Raw genomic sequence first — 15,897 nt, 5'->3', positions numbered from 1 at the left:
TACAGGAAGGTTCTGGAAAAGATTGAAAGGGTGCAGAGGAGATTTACAAGGATGTTGCCTGGATTGAGTGGCATGCCTTATGAGGATAGGCTGAGGGAGCTCAGTCTTTTCTCCTTGGAGAGACGTAGGATGAGAGGAGACCTAATAGAGGTATATAAGATGTTGAGAGGCATAGATCGGGTGGACTCTCAGAGGCTTTTTCCCAGGGTGGAAATGTCTGCTACGAGAGGACACAGGTTTAAGGTGCTGGGGGGTAGGTACAGGGGAGATGTTAGGGGTAAGTTTTTCACACAGAGGGTGGTGGGCGAGTGGAATCGGCTGCCGTCAGTGGTGGTGGAGGCGAACTCGATAGGGTCTTTTAAGAGACTCCTGGATGAGTACATGGAGCGTAATAGGATGGAGGGTTATAGGTAGGTCTAGAAGGTAGGGATGTGTTCGGCACAACTTGTGGGCCGAAGGGCCTGTTTATGCTGTAGTTTTTCTATGTTTCTATGTTTCTATGTTCATGGCTCCTTGAAAGTGGAGTCACAGGTGGACAGAGTGGTGAAGAAGGCATTCGGCATGCTTGGTTTCATTGGTCAGAACATTGAATACAGGAGTTGGGACGTCTTGTTGAAGTTGTACAAGACATTGGTAAGGCCACACTTGAAATACTGTGTGCAATTCTGGTCACCCTATTATAGAAAGGATACTATTAAACTAGAAAGAGTGCAGAATAGATTTATTTGGGATGCTACCGGGACTTGATGGTTTGAGTTATAAGGAGAGGCTGGATAGACTGGGACTTTTTTCTCTGGATCGTAGGAGGCTGAGGGGTGATGTTATAGAGGTCTATAAAATAATGAGGGGCACAGATCAGCGAGATAGTCAATATCTTTTCCCAAAGGTAGGGGTGTCTAAAACTAGGGGGCATAGGTTTAAGGTGAGAGGGAAGAGGTACAAAAGTGTCCAGAAGGGCAATTGTTTTGCTCAGAGGGTGGTGAGTGTCTGGAACAAGCTGCCAGAGGGAGTATTAGAGGCGGGTACAATTTTGTCTTTTAAAAAGCATTTAGCTAGTTACATGGGTAAGATGGGTATAGAGGGATATGGGTCAAATGCGGGCAATTGGGACTAGGTTTGTGGTTAAAAAAAAGAGCGGCATGGACAAGTTGGGCCGAAAGGCCTGTTTCCATGCTGGAAACCTCTGTGATTCTATGACTCTACCTGGCCCATGTCTTGCATGCCTTGGCATCACAAGTGCCCATCTAAATACTTCTTACCTCGGGATTGTGCTCTTGGTGCAGGAATTGCTGTTCTCACTGGTGGTGGGGGTTTGACCAAAGCACTCTGCGCTGCTGCTGGTGCTGAAGATCTGGAAGGATCAGAAGGACTGACAGGGAGATTCTGCATCAGCGCATTGACTGGTGGCTCTGCCAATGAATCTATCTGATAAATGTAAGAGCCACCATCACCAATATTGACCCCTGTGGAGGGAAAGGGAACAGTGAGCAGACAATCCAGACAAATTTACTTCAATTCATTCCTTTACTGCAGCTTTTTCTTTTATTGTCAAAAAGAAAACTAGTTCAAAAGATTCACATAAATTGAGCAGTTAAGATTGCCTCGTACCCCTGAGCAGAACAAGTTTGTAGATAGCACCTTTAATATAAGAAAATGTCCCAAGTTGCTTCAGAGGAGCATTCAAACAAGCACCTTCCAAACCCATGACCACTGCCATCTAGAAGGGGGTGGACAGCAGATATACGGGAACACCAGCTCCTGCCGGTTTCCCTCCAAGTTCTCATCATCCTGACATGTAACTAAATCACTGCTCCTTCACTGTCGCTGCCTCAAAATCCCACCTGAGTGTATTTCACATTCTATATTCCTGCTGACTGGCTTATTTAAAAAATGGACTTTGCTGAACCAAAAGATAGCAGCTGTAGGTCACATGATTCACAGGCCGGGGAAGCGATGGCCTATCGATATTATCACTGGATTATTAATCCAGAAACTCAGCTAATGTCCTGGGGTCTCGGGCTCGAATCCTGCCATGGCAGATGGTGGAGTTTGAATTTAATAAACAATGTCTGGAATTAAGAATCTATTGATGACCATGAAATCATTGTCAATTGGCGGAAAAGCCCATCTGGTTCACTAGTGTCATTTAGGGAAGGAAATCTGCCGTCCTTACCCGGTCTGGCCTACATGTGACTCCAGAGCCACAGCAATGTGGTTGACTCTCAACTGCCCTCCATGGGTAACTAGGGATGCACAGTAAGGAGTCTCACAACACCAGGTTAAAGTCCAACAGGTTTATTTGGTAGCAAAAGCACAAGCTTTTGGAGCGCTGCTCCTTCGTCAGGTAAGTGGGAATTCTGTTCACAAACAGGGCATATAAAGACACAAACTCAATTTACAAAATAATGGTTGGAATGCGAGTCTTTACAGGTAATCAAGTCTTAAAGGTACAGACAATGTGAGTGGAGAGAGGGTTAAGCACAGGTTAAAGAGATGTGTACTGTCTCCAGACAGGACAGTTAGTGAGATTTTGCAAGCACAGGCAAGTTGTGGGGGTTACAGATAGTGTGACATGAACCCAATATCCCGGTTGAGGCCGTCCTCATGTGTGCGGAACTTGGCTATCAGTCTCTGCTCAGCGACTCTGCGCTGTCGTGTGTCGTGAAGGCCGCCTTGGAGAACGCTTACCCGAAGATCAGAGGCCGAATGCCCAGTACCCTTCGTCGTCCAGTACTTCCCCGGAGCGGAGAAGCTACGACATCTTCTCCGGAGCCTTCAACATGTCATTGATGAAGATGAACATCTCACCAAGGCCATCCCCACACCCCCACTTCTTGCCTTCAAACAACCGCACAACCTCAAACAGACCATTGTCCGCAGCAAACTACCCAGCCTTCAGGAGAACAGTGACCACGACACCACACAACCCTGCCACAGCAACCTCTGCAAGACGTGCCAGATCATCGACACAGATGCCATCATCTCACGTGAGAACACCATCTACCAGGTACACGGTACCTACTCTTGCAACTCGGCCAACGTTGTCTACCTGATACGCTGCAGGAAAGGATGTCCCGAGGCATGGTACATTGGGGAAACCATGCAGACGCTGCGACAACGGATGAATGAACACCGCTCGACAATCACCAGGCAGGAGTGTTCTCTTCCTGTTGGGGAGCACTTCAGCGGTCACGGGCATTCGGCCTCTGATATTCGGGTAAGTGTTCTCCAAGGCGGCCTTCACGACACACGACAACGCAGAATCGCTGAGCAGAGACTGATAGCCAAGTTCCGCACACATGAGGACGGCCTCAACCGGAATTTAGGTTCATATCACACTATCTGTAACCCCCACGACTTGCCTGGACTTGCAAAATCTCACTAACTGTCCTGGCTGGAGACAATACACATCTCTTTAACCTGTGCTTAACTCTCTCTCCACTCGCATTGTCTGTACCTTTAAGACATGATTACCAATAAAGACTCGTATTCCAACCATTATTTTGTAAATTGAGTTTGTGTCTTTATATGCTCTGTTTGTGAACACAACTCCCACTCACCTGATGAAGGAGCAGTGCTCCGAAAGCTTGTGTGGCTTTTGCTACCAAATAAACCTGTTGGACTTTAACCTGGTGTTGTGAGACTTCTTACTGTGTTTACCCCAGTCCAACGCCGGCATCTCCACAGCATAACTGTGGATGGGCAATAAATGCTGACCAGCCAGCAACACCCATGTCCCAGGAATGAATAAAAGGGAGAAAATGCTGGAAAATCTCAGCAGGTCTGGCAGCATCTGTAAGGAGAGAAAAGAGCTGACGTTTCGAGTTCAGATGACCCTTTATCAAAGCTAACAGGCAGAGAAAGTGGGAAATATTTATACTGCAGGGGGAGGGAATGAAAGATGAGTCATAGCCACAGAAACCAGGGGAAAGGCTGCTAATGGCAGCCCATAGAGAGAATAGATAGGATGCAAAGCTGGGCTGAAAAATGGCAAATGGAGTTTAACCCTGATAAATGTGAGGTGATTCATTTTGGTAGGACTAATTTAAATGTGGATTACAGGGTCAAAGGTAGGGTTCTGAAGACTGTGGAGGAACAGAGAGATCTTGGGGTCCATATCCACAGATCTCTAAAGGTTGCCACTCAAGTGGATAGAGCTGTGAAGAAGGCATATAGTGTGTTAGCTTTTATTAACAGGGGGTTGGAGTTTAAGAGCTGTGGGGTTATGCTGCAACTGTACAGGACCTTGGTGAGACCACATTTGGAATATTGGGTGCAGTTCTGGTCACCTCACTATAAGAAGGATGTGGAAGCGCTGGAAAGAGTGCAGAGGAGATTTACCAGGATGCTGCCTGGTTTGGAGGGTAGGTCATATGAGGAAAGGTTGAGGGAGCTAGGGCTGTTCTCTCTGGAGCGGAGGAGGCTGAGGGGAGACTTAATGGAGGTTTATAAAATGATGAAGGGGATAGATAGAGTGAACGTTCAAAGACTATTTCCTCGGGTGGATGGAGCTATTACAAGGGGGCATAACTATAGGGTTCATGGTGGGAGATATAGGAAGGATATCAGAGGTAGGTTCTTCACGCAGAGAGTGGTTGGGGTGTGGAATGGACTGCCTGCAGTGATAGTGGAGTCAGACACTTTAGGAACATTTAAGCGGTTATTGGATAGGCACATGGAGCACACCAGGATGATAGGGAGTGGGATAGCTTGATCTTGGTTTCAGATAAAGCTCGGCACAACATCGTGGGCCGAAGGGCCTGTTCTGTGCTGTACTGTTCTATGTTCTATGTTCTATGAATGGCCAAACGGCAGAGAAGCTGAAATGGGAGGGTAAGCTGTGACAGATGAAGATGTTGGGGGAGGGGGAGGGGTAACGGATGGGACGGGGTAAGATTTAGAAAAGGGGAAGTGTCTGAGATGGACCAGGTGAAGGCGATGGAGGGGTGGAAACTGGAAGCAAAGTTGTGGTCGCCTCTGTATCGGAGAGACCGAGCGTAGACTGGGTGATCGCTTTGCTGAGCACCTTCGGTCTGTGCGCAATCAGGATCCTGACCTTCCTGTCGCTGCCATTTTAACCCACGATCCTGCTCCCATGCCCACATGTCTGTCCTTGGCTTGCTGCAATGTTCCAGTGAAGCTCAACGCAAACTGGAGGAACAGCATCTCATCTTCCAGCTCTCTACAACCTTCCGGTCTCAACATCGGATTCAACAACTCCAGATGATTAGCTCTACCCCACCTCCACCCCTTTGTTTTCACTCTATTTTATTTAATTTTTTACTGTTCTCTCCCTTTTATTTCTTTACTGTCTTTCTTCATTTTTCTTCCCTTCCTCTCACTCTTTCCCCCGACTTTACCCCCTTCCCTTTTCTCCCCCTCCGCTTCCCCTTTTCTAAATCTTACCCCTGTCCCATCTGTTTCCCCTCCCCCTCCCCCAACATCTTCATCTGTCACAGCTTATCCTCTCATTTTAGCTTCCCTGCCATTTGGCCATTCACACCCTTTATTCTCTCTATGGGCTGCCATTAGCAGCCTTTCCCCTGGTTTCTGTGGCTGTGACTCATCTTTCATTCCCTCCCCCTGCAGTACAAATATCTCCCACTTTCTGGTTAGCACAGTGGTTAGCACTGCTGCTTCACAGAGCCAGGGACCCGGGTTCGATTCCCAGTCTGGGTCACTGTCTGTGTGGAGTTTGCACATTCTCCCTGTGTCTGCGTGGGTTTCCTCCGGGTGCTCCGGTTTCCTCCCACAGTCTGAAAGATGTGCTGGTTAGGGTACGTTGGCCATGCTAAATTCTCCCTCAGTGAACCCGAACAAGCGCCGGACTGTGGCGACTAGGGGATTTTCACAGTAACTTCATTGCAGTGTTAATGTAAGCCTTACTTGTGACTAATAAATAAACTTTAACATTTAGCTTTGACAAAGGATCATCTGGACTGGAAGCGTCAGCTCCTTTCTCTCCTTACAGATGCTGCCAGACCCGCTGAGATTTTCCAGCATTTTCTCTTTTGGTTTCAGATTCCAGCATTTGCTTTTATCCAATGAATTAAAAAGGTTGACTACCGTTTCTGTAAATTTTCAACAGCAGCGACAGAACCAAACCCTCATCCCTATGAGACCTCCCACCTCTCATTCAGAGAACACATTAGAATCCCTACAGTACAGAAGGAGGCCATTCAGCCCATCGAGTCTGCACCGACCACAATCCCACCCAGGCCCTATTCCCGTAACCCCACATATTTACCTGCTAATCCCCCTGAAACTAGTGTCAATTTAAAATGGCCAGTCAACCTAACCAGCACATCTTTGGACTGTGGGAGGAAACCGGAGCACCCGGAGGAAACCCACGCAGACACGGGGAGAACGTGCAGACTCCACACAGACAGTGACCCGAGGCTGGAATTGAACCCGGGTCCCTGGCGCTGTGAGGCAGCAGTGCTAACCACTGTGCCGCCCCATGACAATCAACAAACCAGTTACCAGCAGTCAATCTGTCTCCCCAGCCTGGCCAATAATAAAGGAAGAGCCATCAAAACTTGTCACACTTGCAGAGGTGCTAATAGCCTTCAAAGATTCCCTCTGGATTTTGACCAGATGGATAGGAGCTGCTCATTAGCCTGGAACTGATGCATCAATGGGCAGGTTCACATGACCTAAACTTCTGGTCTTTTGGAAGTTTTAATATTACATTTGCAGACTTGCAACTCAGCTCGCTGTTTAACCTCCAGTCTGAATACATCAAAGCAAGACTCCAGGCGGACCAATAGCCTGCATCAAGAGTTGAGGAGGAACTTCTTCTCCCAGAGGGTGGTGAATCTCTGGAATTCTCTGCCCACTGAGGTGGTGGAGGCTACCTCGCTGAATATGTTTAAAGCGCGGATGGATGGATTCCTGAGCGGTAAGGGAATTAAGGGTTATGGGGATCAGGCGGGTAAGTGGTACTGATCCACGTCAGATCAGCCATGATCTTATTGAATGGTGGGGCAGGCTCGAGGGGCTAGATGGCCTACTCCTGCTCCTATTTCTTATGTTCTTATGTTCTTATCAAGTCTAAGCCTCCTCAAAGCCTGTTTCACTGCTATCACTTGCCAAGCAGACCAATTTTATTTTATTCATTTGTGGGATGTGGGCGTCACTGGCCAGACCAGCATTTATTGCCCATCCCTAGCTGCTCTTCAAAGGATGGTAGTGAGCTGCCTTCCTCAGCCGCTGTGTTCCCTGAGGTGTAGGTACACCCATAGTACTGTTAGGGAGGGAGTACCCAGGATTTTGACTCTTTCTAGGTACCAACCTCATCTTTGATTTGAGTTATTGTCACATGTATTAACATAGTGAAAAGGATTGTTTCTTGCGCGCTATATATACAAAGCTTACTGTTTATAGAGAAGGAAAGGAGAGAGTGCAGAATGCAGTGTTACAGTCATAGCTAGGGTGTAGAGAAAGATCAACTGAATGCGGGGTAAGTCCATTCAAAAGTCTGGCAGCAGCAGGGAAGAAGCTGTTCTTGAGTCGGTTGGTACGTGACCTCAGAGCTTTGTAGCTTTTTCCCGAAGGAAGAAGGTGGAAGAGAGAATCTCGCTGCATCACCATGAACTTTAAAAGGATTCTGCAATTGCTGCTGTAACGAGCTGAACCTGTTGGAACTGTAACTCCTCTGAAGGAACTCTCAGTGGCCTGTGACTCTACAAATGTGAACTGATATCCAGATCTCTGGTTCTTTTTCTTTTAAGTTATTCATAACTGTATAAACCTCTCCCTCTTACCTTTGTGTGTAGCGTGGAGTGTGTATGGAGTGTGTATGAAGTTGCGGCCATTCCCTTGGTATAAATAAACAATACTTCTGAATTAATTCTAAAGAGAGTTTGCTGCAACTCACTTTCGAAATTCATAGAATCATAGAAACCCTACAGTACAGAAAGAGGCCATTCGGCCCATCGAGTCTGCACCAACCACAATCCCACCCAGGCCCTACCCCCATATCCCTACACATTTTACCCGCTAATCCCTCTAATCTACGCATCCCAGGACTCTAAGGGGCAATTTTTAACCTGGCCAATCAACCTAACCCGCACATCTTTGGACTGTGGGAGGAAACCGGAGCACCCGGAGGAAACCCACGCAGACACGAGGAGAATGTGCAAACTCCACACAGACAGTGACCCGAGCCGGGATTCGAACCCAGGTCCCTGGAGCTGTGAAGCAGCAGTGCTAACCACTGTGCTACCGTGCCGCAATTGAGCTCACAAAGTGAGGGTCTAGGAAAACGCCTCTGCTTCGGGGCAGAGGACAAGAGAACAAAGGATTTCAGGCGTGCCTCTCTCCCCTGTCCACAATACAATGGTGGAGGCTTTGCTTCCACGCAAAGTAGCACCAGGTTCAGCTTGGTAGAGTACCATTTCAATAGAGTGCTTACTTCACATGGGGAAGTTGGTGGGTGAGGGAACTCAACACAGTAAGGAAACAAGCGCTGTTCTAGTCTCTTACCAAACAAGCAGTCATCAAGAGAGCGCGTGATACACCCAGACCCAGCTGAAACTGTGTGCTAGCAACATTCACTAACCTTTGGGTCCAAACAGTGTGGCATAGCATGGCTTGTGACAATAAGGCTTTCCATCATGCTAAAAAAAATCAAATCATCGTTATCATAGAATCATAGAATGGTTATAGCAAAGAAGTTGGCCATTCAGCCCACTGTGTCATGCTAGCTCTCTGCAATAGCTAGTCCCACTCCCCAAACTTTCCTGAGCTCTGCAAATGTTTTCTCTGGATAATTATCCCGTTTGAACCTGTCTCCACCACACTCTCAGACAGTGCATTCCAGATCCTAACCACTCGCTGTGTGAATCTGTCTCCACCACACTCTCAGACAGTGTATTCCAGATCCTAACCACTCGCTGTGTGAATCTGTCTCCACCACACTCTCAGGCAGTGTATTCCAGATCCTAACCACTCGCTGTGTGAATCTGTCTCCACCACACTCTCAGGCAGTGTATTCCAGATCCTAACCACTCGCTGTGTGAATCTGTCTCCACCGCACTCTCAGACAGTGTATTCCAGATCCTAACCACTCGCTGTGTGAATCTGTCTCCACCACACTCTCAGACAGTGCATTCCAGATCCTAACCACTCGCTGTGTGAATCTGTCTCCACCACACTCTCAGACGGTGTATTCCAGATCCTAACCACTCGCTGTGTGAATCTGTCTCCACCACACTCTCAGACAGTGCATTCCAGATCCTAACCACTCGCTGTGTGAATCTGTCTCCACCACACTCTCAGACAGTGCATTCCAGATCCTAACCACTCGCTGTGTGAATCTGTCTCCACCGCACTCTCAGACAGTGCATTCCAGATCCTAACCACTCGCTGTGTGAATCTGCCTCCACCACACTCTCAGACGGTGTATTCCAGATCCTAACCACTCGCTGTGTGAATCTGTCTCCACCACACTCTCAGACAGTGTATTCCAGATCCTAACCACTCGCTGTGTGAATCTGTCTCCACCACACTCTCAGACAGTGTATTCCAGATCCTAACCACTCGCTGTGTGAATCTGTCTCCACCACACTCTCAGACAGTGCATTCCAGATCCTAACCACTCGCTGTGTGAATCTGTCTCCACCACACTCTCAGACAGTACATTCCAGATCCTAACCACTCGCTGTGTGAATCTGTCTCCACCACACTCTCAGACAGTGTATTCCAGATCCTAACCCCTCGCTGTGTGAATCTGTCTCCACCACACTCTCAGACGGTGTATTCCAGATCCTAACCACTCGCTGTGTGAATCTGTCTCCACCACACTCTCAGACAGTGCATTCCAGATCCTAACCACTCGCTGTGTGAATCTGTCTCCACCGCACTCTCAGACAGTGCATTCCAGATCCTAACCACTCGCTGTGTGAATCTGCCTCCACCACACTCTCAGACGGTGTATTCCAGATCCTAACCACTCGCTGTGTGAATCTGTCTCCACCACACTCTCAGACGGTGTATTCCAGATCCTAACCCCTCGCTGTGTGAATCTGTCTCCACCACACTCTCAGACGGTGTATTCCAGATCCTAACCACTCGCTGTGTGAATCTGTCTCCACCACACTCTCAGACAGTGTATTCCAGATCCTAACCACTCGCTGTGTGAATCTGTCTCCACCACACTCTCAGACAGTGTATTCCAGATCCTAACCACTCGCTGTGTGAATCTGTCTCCACCACACTCTCAGACAGTGTATTCCAGATCCTAACCACTCGCTGTGTGAATCTGTCCCCACCGCACTCTCAGACAGTGCATTCCAGATCCTAACCACTCGCTGTGTGAATCTGTCCCCACCGCACTCTCAGACAGTGCATTCCAGATCCTAACCACTCGCTGTGTGAATCTGTCCCCACCGCACTCTCAGACAGTGCATTCCAGATCCTAACCACTCGCTGTGTGAATCTGTCTCCACCACACTCTCAGACGGTGTATTCCAGATCCTAACCACTCGCTGTGTGAATCTGTCTCCACCACACTCTCAGACAGTGCATTCCAGATCCTAACCACTCGCTGTGTGAATCTGTCTCCACCACACTCTCAGACAGTGCATTCCAGATCCTAACCACTCGCTGTGTGAATCTGTCTCCACCACACTCTCAGACAGTGCATTCCAGATCCTAACCACTCGCTGTGTGAATCTGTCTCCACCACACTCTCAGACGGTGTATTCCAGATCCTAACCACTCGCTGTGTGAATCTGTCTCCACCACACTCTCAGACAGTGCATTCCAGATCCTAACCACTCGCTGTGTGAATCTGTCTCCACCACACTCTCAGACAGTACATTCCAGATCCTAATCACTCACTGTGTGAATCTGTCTCCACCACACTCTCAGACGGTGTATTCCAGATCCTAACCACTCGCTGTGTGAATCTGTCTCCACCACACTCTCAGACGGTGTATTCCAGATCCTAACCACTCGCTGTGTGAATCTGTCTCCACCACACTCTCAGACAGTGCATTCCAGATCCTAACCACTCGCTGTGTGAATCTGTCTCCACCACACTCTCAGACAGTGCATTCCAGATCCTAACCACTCGCTGTGTGAATCTGTCTCCACCACACTCTCAGACGGTGTATTCCAGATCCTAACCACTCGCTGTGTGAATCTGTCTCCACCACACTCTCAGACGGTGTATTCCAGATCCTAACCACTCGCTGTGTGAATCTGTCTCCACCACACTCTCAGACGGTGTATTCCAGATCCTAACCACTCGCTGTGTGAATCTGTCTCCACCACACTCTCAGACAGTGCATTCCAGATCCTAACCACTCGCTGTGTGAATCTGTCTCCACCACACTCTCAGACGGTGTATTCCAGATCCTAACCACTCGCTGTGTGAATCTGTCTCCACCACACTCTCAGACGGTGTATTCCAGATCCTAACCACTCGCTGTGTGAATCTGTCTCCACCACACTCTCAGACGGTGTATTCCAGATCCTAACCACTCGCTGTGTGAATCTGTCTCCACCACACTCTCAGACAGTGTATTCCAGATCCTAACCACTCGCTGTGTGAATCTGTCTCCACCACACTCTCAGACAGTGTATTCCAGATCCTAACCACTCGCTGTGTGAATCTGTCTCCACCACACTCTCAGACAGTGTATTCCAGATCCTAACCACTCGCTGTGTGAATCTGTCTCCACCACACTCTCAGACAGTGCATTCCAGATCCTAACCACTCGCTGTGTGAATCTGTCTCCACCACACTCTCAGACGGTGTATTCCAGATCCTAACCACTCGCTGTGTGAATCTGTCTCCACCACACTCTCAGACGGTGTATTCCAGATCCTAACCACTCGCTGTGTGAATCTGTCTCCACCACACTCTCAGACGGTGTATTCCAGATCCTAACCACTCGCTGTGTGAATCTGTCTCCACCACACTCTCAGACAGTGTATTCCAGATCCTAACCACTCGCTGTGTGAATCTGTCTCCACCACACTCTCAGACGGTGTATTCCAGATCCTAACCACTCGCTGTGTGAATCTGTCTCCACCACACTCTCAGACAGTGTATTCCAGATCCTAACCACTCGCTGTGTGAATCTGTCTCCACCACACTCTCAGACAGTGTATTCCAGATCCTAACCACTCGCTGTGTGAATCTGTCTCCACCACACTCTCAGACAGTGTATTCCAGATCCTAACCACTCACTGTGTGAATCTGTCTCCACCACACTCTCAGACAGTGTATTCCAGATCCTAACCACTCGCTGTGTGAATCTGTCTCCACCACACTCTCAGACAGTGTATTCCAGATCCTAACCACTCGCTGTGTGAATCTGTCTCCACCACACTCTCAGACAGTGTATTCCAGATCCTAACCACTCGCTGTGTGAATCTGTCTCCACCGCACTCTCAGACAGTGTATTCCAGATCCTAACCACTCGCTGTGTGAATCTGTCTCCACCACACTCTCAGACAGTGTATTCCAGATCCTAACCACTCGCTGTGTGAATCTGTCTCCACCACACTCTCAGACGGTGTATTCCAGATCCTAACCACTCGCTGTGTGAATCTGTCTCCACCACACTCTCAGACAGTGCATTCCAGATCCTAACCACTCGCTGTGTGAATCTGTCTCCACCACACTCTCAGACAGTACATTCCAGATCCTAACCACTCACTGTGTGAATCTGTCTCCACCACACTCTCAGACAGTGCATTCCAGATCCTAACCACTCGCTGTGTGAATCTGTCTCCACCACACTCTCAGACGGTGTATTCCAGATCCTAACCACTCGCTGTGTGAATCTGTCTCCACCACACTCTCAGACGGTGTATTCCAGATCCTAACCACTCGCTGTGTGAATCTGTCTCCACCACACTCTCAGACGGTGTATTCCAGATCCTAACCACTCGCTGTGTGAATCTGTCTCCACCACACTCTCAGACAGTGCATTCCAGATCCTAACCACTCGCTGTGTGAATCTGTCTCCACCGCACTCTCAGACGGTGTATTCCAGATCCTAACCACTCGCTGTGTGAATCTGTCTCCACCACACTCTCAGACGGTGTATTCCAGATCCTAACCACTCGCTGTGTGAATCTGTCTCCACCACACTCTCAGACGGTGTATTCCAGATCCTAACCACTCGCTGTGTGAATCTGTCTCCACCACACTCTCAGACGGTGTATTCCAGATCCTAACCACTCGCTGTGTGAATCTGTCTCCACCACACTCTCAGACAGTGTATTCCAGATCCTAACCACTCGCTGTGTGAATCTGTCTCCACCACACTCTCAGACAGTGTATTCCAGATCCTAACCACTCGCTGTGTGAATCTGTCTCCACCACACTCTCAGACAGTGCATTCCAGATCCTAACCACTCGCTGTGTGAATCTGTCTCCACCACACTCTCAGACAGTGCATTCCAGATCCTAACCACTCGCTGTGTGAATCTGTCTCCACCACACTCTCAGACAGTACATTCCAGATCCTAACCACTCGCTGTGTGAATCTGTCTCCACCACACTCTCAGACAGTGTATTCCAGATCCTAACCACTCGCTGTGTGCATCTGTCTCCACCACACTCTCAGACAGTGTATTCCAGATCCTAACCACTCGCTGTGTGAATCTGTCTCCACCACACTCTCAGACAGTGTATTCCAGATCCTAACCACTCGCTGTGTGAATCTGTCTCCACCACACTCTCAGACGGTGTATTCCAGATCCTAACCACTCGCTGTGTGAATCTGTCTCCACCACACTCTCAGACAGTGTATTCCAGATCCTAACCCCTCGCTGTGTGAATCTGTCTCCACCACACTCTCAGACAGTGTATTCCAGATCCTAACCACTCGCTGTGTGAATCTGTCTCCACCACACTCTCAGACGGTGTATTCCAGATCCTAACCACTCGCTGTGTGAATCTGTCTCCACCACACTCTCAGACAGTGTATTCCAGATCCTAACCACTCGCTGTGTGAATCTGTCTCCACCACACTCTCAGACAGTACATTCCAGATCCTAACCACTCGCTGTGTGAATCTGTCTCCACCACACTCTCAGACAGTGTATTCCAGATCCTAACCACTCGCTGTGTGAATCTGTCTCCACCACACTCTCAGACAGTACATTCCAGATCCTAACCACTCGCTGTGTGAATCTGTCTCCACCACACTCTCAGACAGTGTATTCCAGATCCTAACCACTCGCTGTGTGAATCTGTCTCCACCACACTCTCAGACAGTGTATTCCAGATCCTAACCACTCGCTGTGTGAATCTGTCTCCACCGCACTCTCAGACAGTGTATTCCAGATCCTAACCACTCGCTGTGTGAATCTGTCTCCACCACACTCTCAGACAGTGTATTCCAGATCCTAACCACTCGCTGTGTGAATCTGTCTCCACCACACTCTCAGACAGTGCATTCCAGATCCTAACCACTCAAAGAACAAAACGTTTTTCCTCAATTACCTTAATTCACTGTCCTCTGGGTCTCAACTCTTCCACCAATGGGAAAGTTTCTCCCTATCTACTCTGTCCAAACTCCTCATGATTTTGAACCCGATATCAAATCTCTGCTCACTCTTCTCTTCATCAAGGGAACGGCACCAGCGTCTAATCTATTCATGCAATTAAAGTACCTCATGCCCAGAGCCATTCTCACCAATTATTTCTCTCTCTAAAGCATTTACATCCTTCTTAAAGTGTGGGGCCAAGAACTGGACATGATACTCCAGGTGGTGTTAAACCAGCTTCTTCTCCGACCCCGCGCAGCCCAGGGCAGATCACATGGGGTTGAAGAATCATGGGGGAAATGGCTGGGTCGTACCCTGGCAGTGTCAATAATTTTAATAGCCAGGTGCCTGAAAGTGACATAGTGGGAGCTAGAACTGTTTAAACGCACTATTGAGTAGAACATGGCACGGTGGTTAGCACTGCTGCCTCACAGCGCCAGGGACCCAGGTTAGATTCCAGCCTTGGGTGACCGTCTGTGTTGAATTTGCATGTTCTCTCCATGTCTGTATATGTTTTCTCCGGGTGCTCCAGTTTCCTCCCACAATCTGAAGGTGTGCAGGTTACCTGGACTGGCCTTGCTGTTTGACCTCTGCTGTTTGTGATATACATAAATAACTTGGATGAAAACGTAGGTGGGTAAGTTAGTAAGTTTACAGATGACACAAACACAGTTGGAGTTGTGGATAGTGTAGAAGGTTGTCAAAGGATACAGCAGGATATAGATTAATTGTAGATCTGGGCGGAGAAAGGGCAGATGGAGTTTAATCCGGGCAAGTGTGAGGTGCTGCACTTTGGGAGATGAAATGTGAAGGGTAAGTATCCAGTTAATGGCAGGACCCTGAACAGCACTGATGTACAGAGGCATCTCGGGGTTCAAGTCCAGAGCTCCCTGAAAGTGGCCTCACTGGTAGATAGGGTGGTAAAGGCGGCGGATGGCACGCTTGTCTTTATTGGTCGGGGCATTGAGGACAAGACTCAGGATGTCATGCTGCAGCTTCTTAAAGATTCGGTTAGGCCGCTCTTAGAGTATTGTGTTCAATTCTGGTCACCACATTACAGGAAGGATGTGGAGGCTTTGGCGAGGGTGCAGGAGAGGTTTACCAGGATGCTGCCTGGATTAGAGGGTATCAGCGATAAGGAGAGGCTGGACAAACTCGGGTTGTTTTCTCTGGAGCGGCGGAGGCTGAGGGGAGACCTGATAGAAGAATATAAAATGATGAGAGGCACAGATAGGGTTGACAGTCAGAATCTTTTCCCCAGAGCTGAAATGTCTAATACTAGGGGGCATGTACTTAAGGTGAGTGGGGGAAAGTTCAAAGGAGGTGTGAGGGGCAGGTGTTTTACACAGAGGGTGGAACGCGCTGCCGGGGGGGGGGGGGGGG

The 15,897-nt window shown here is 48.6% G+C and overlaps 1 protein-coding gene across 1 annotated transcript in view; it reads right to left on the bottom strand.

Moving 5' to 3' along the window:
* Positions 1-14,657, bottom strand: part of LOC144487565 (cysteine-rich protein 3-like) — an 85,961-nt gene extending 71,304 nt beyond the window's left edge. The window contains exons 1-3 of the mRNA XM_078205648.1: positions 14,583-14,657; positions 8,564-8,621; positions 1,260-1,463 (exon numbers count right to left, since the gene is read on the bottom strand). Coding sequence (XP_078061774.1) covers positions 1,260-1,463; positions 8,564-8,621; positions 14,583-14,657 — 337 coding nt within the window. The remainder of the gene's footprint in view (positions 1-1,259; positions 1,464-8,563; positions 8,622-14,582) is intronic.
* Positions 14,658-15,897: the final 1,240 nt, after the last annotated feature.

Source organism: Mustelus asterias, unplaced genomic scaffold, assembly GCF_964213995.1.
Source record: "Mustelus asterias unplaced genomic scaffold, sMusAst1.hap1.1 HAP1_SCAFFOLD_880, whole genome shotgun sequence".
Classification (NCBI taxonomy): domain Eukaryota; kingdom Metazoa; phylum Chordata; class Chondrichthyes; order Carcharhiniformes; family Triakidae; genus Mustelus; species Mustelus asterias.
This window is presented reverse-complemented; position numbering and strand designations above follow the sequence as displayed.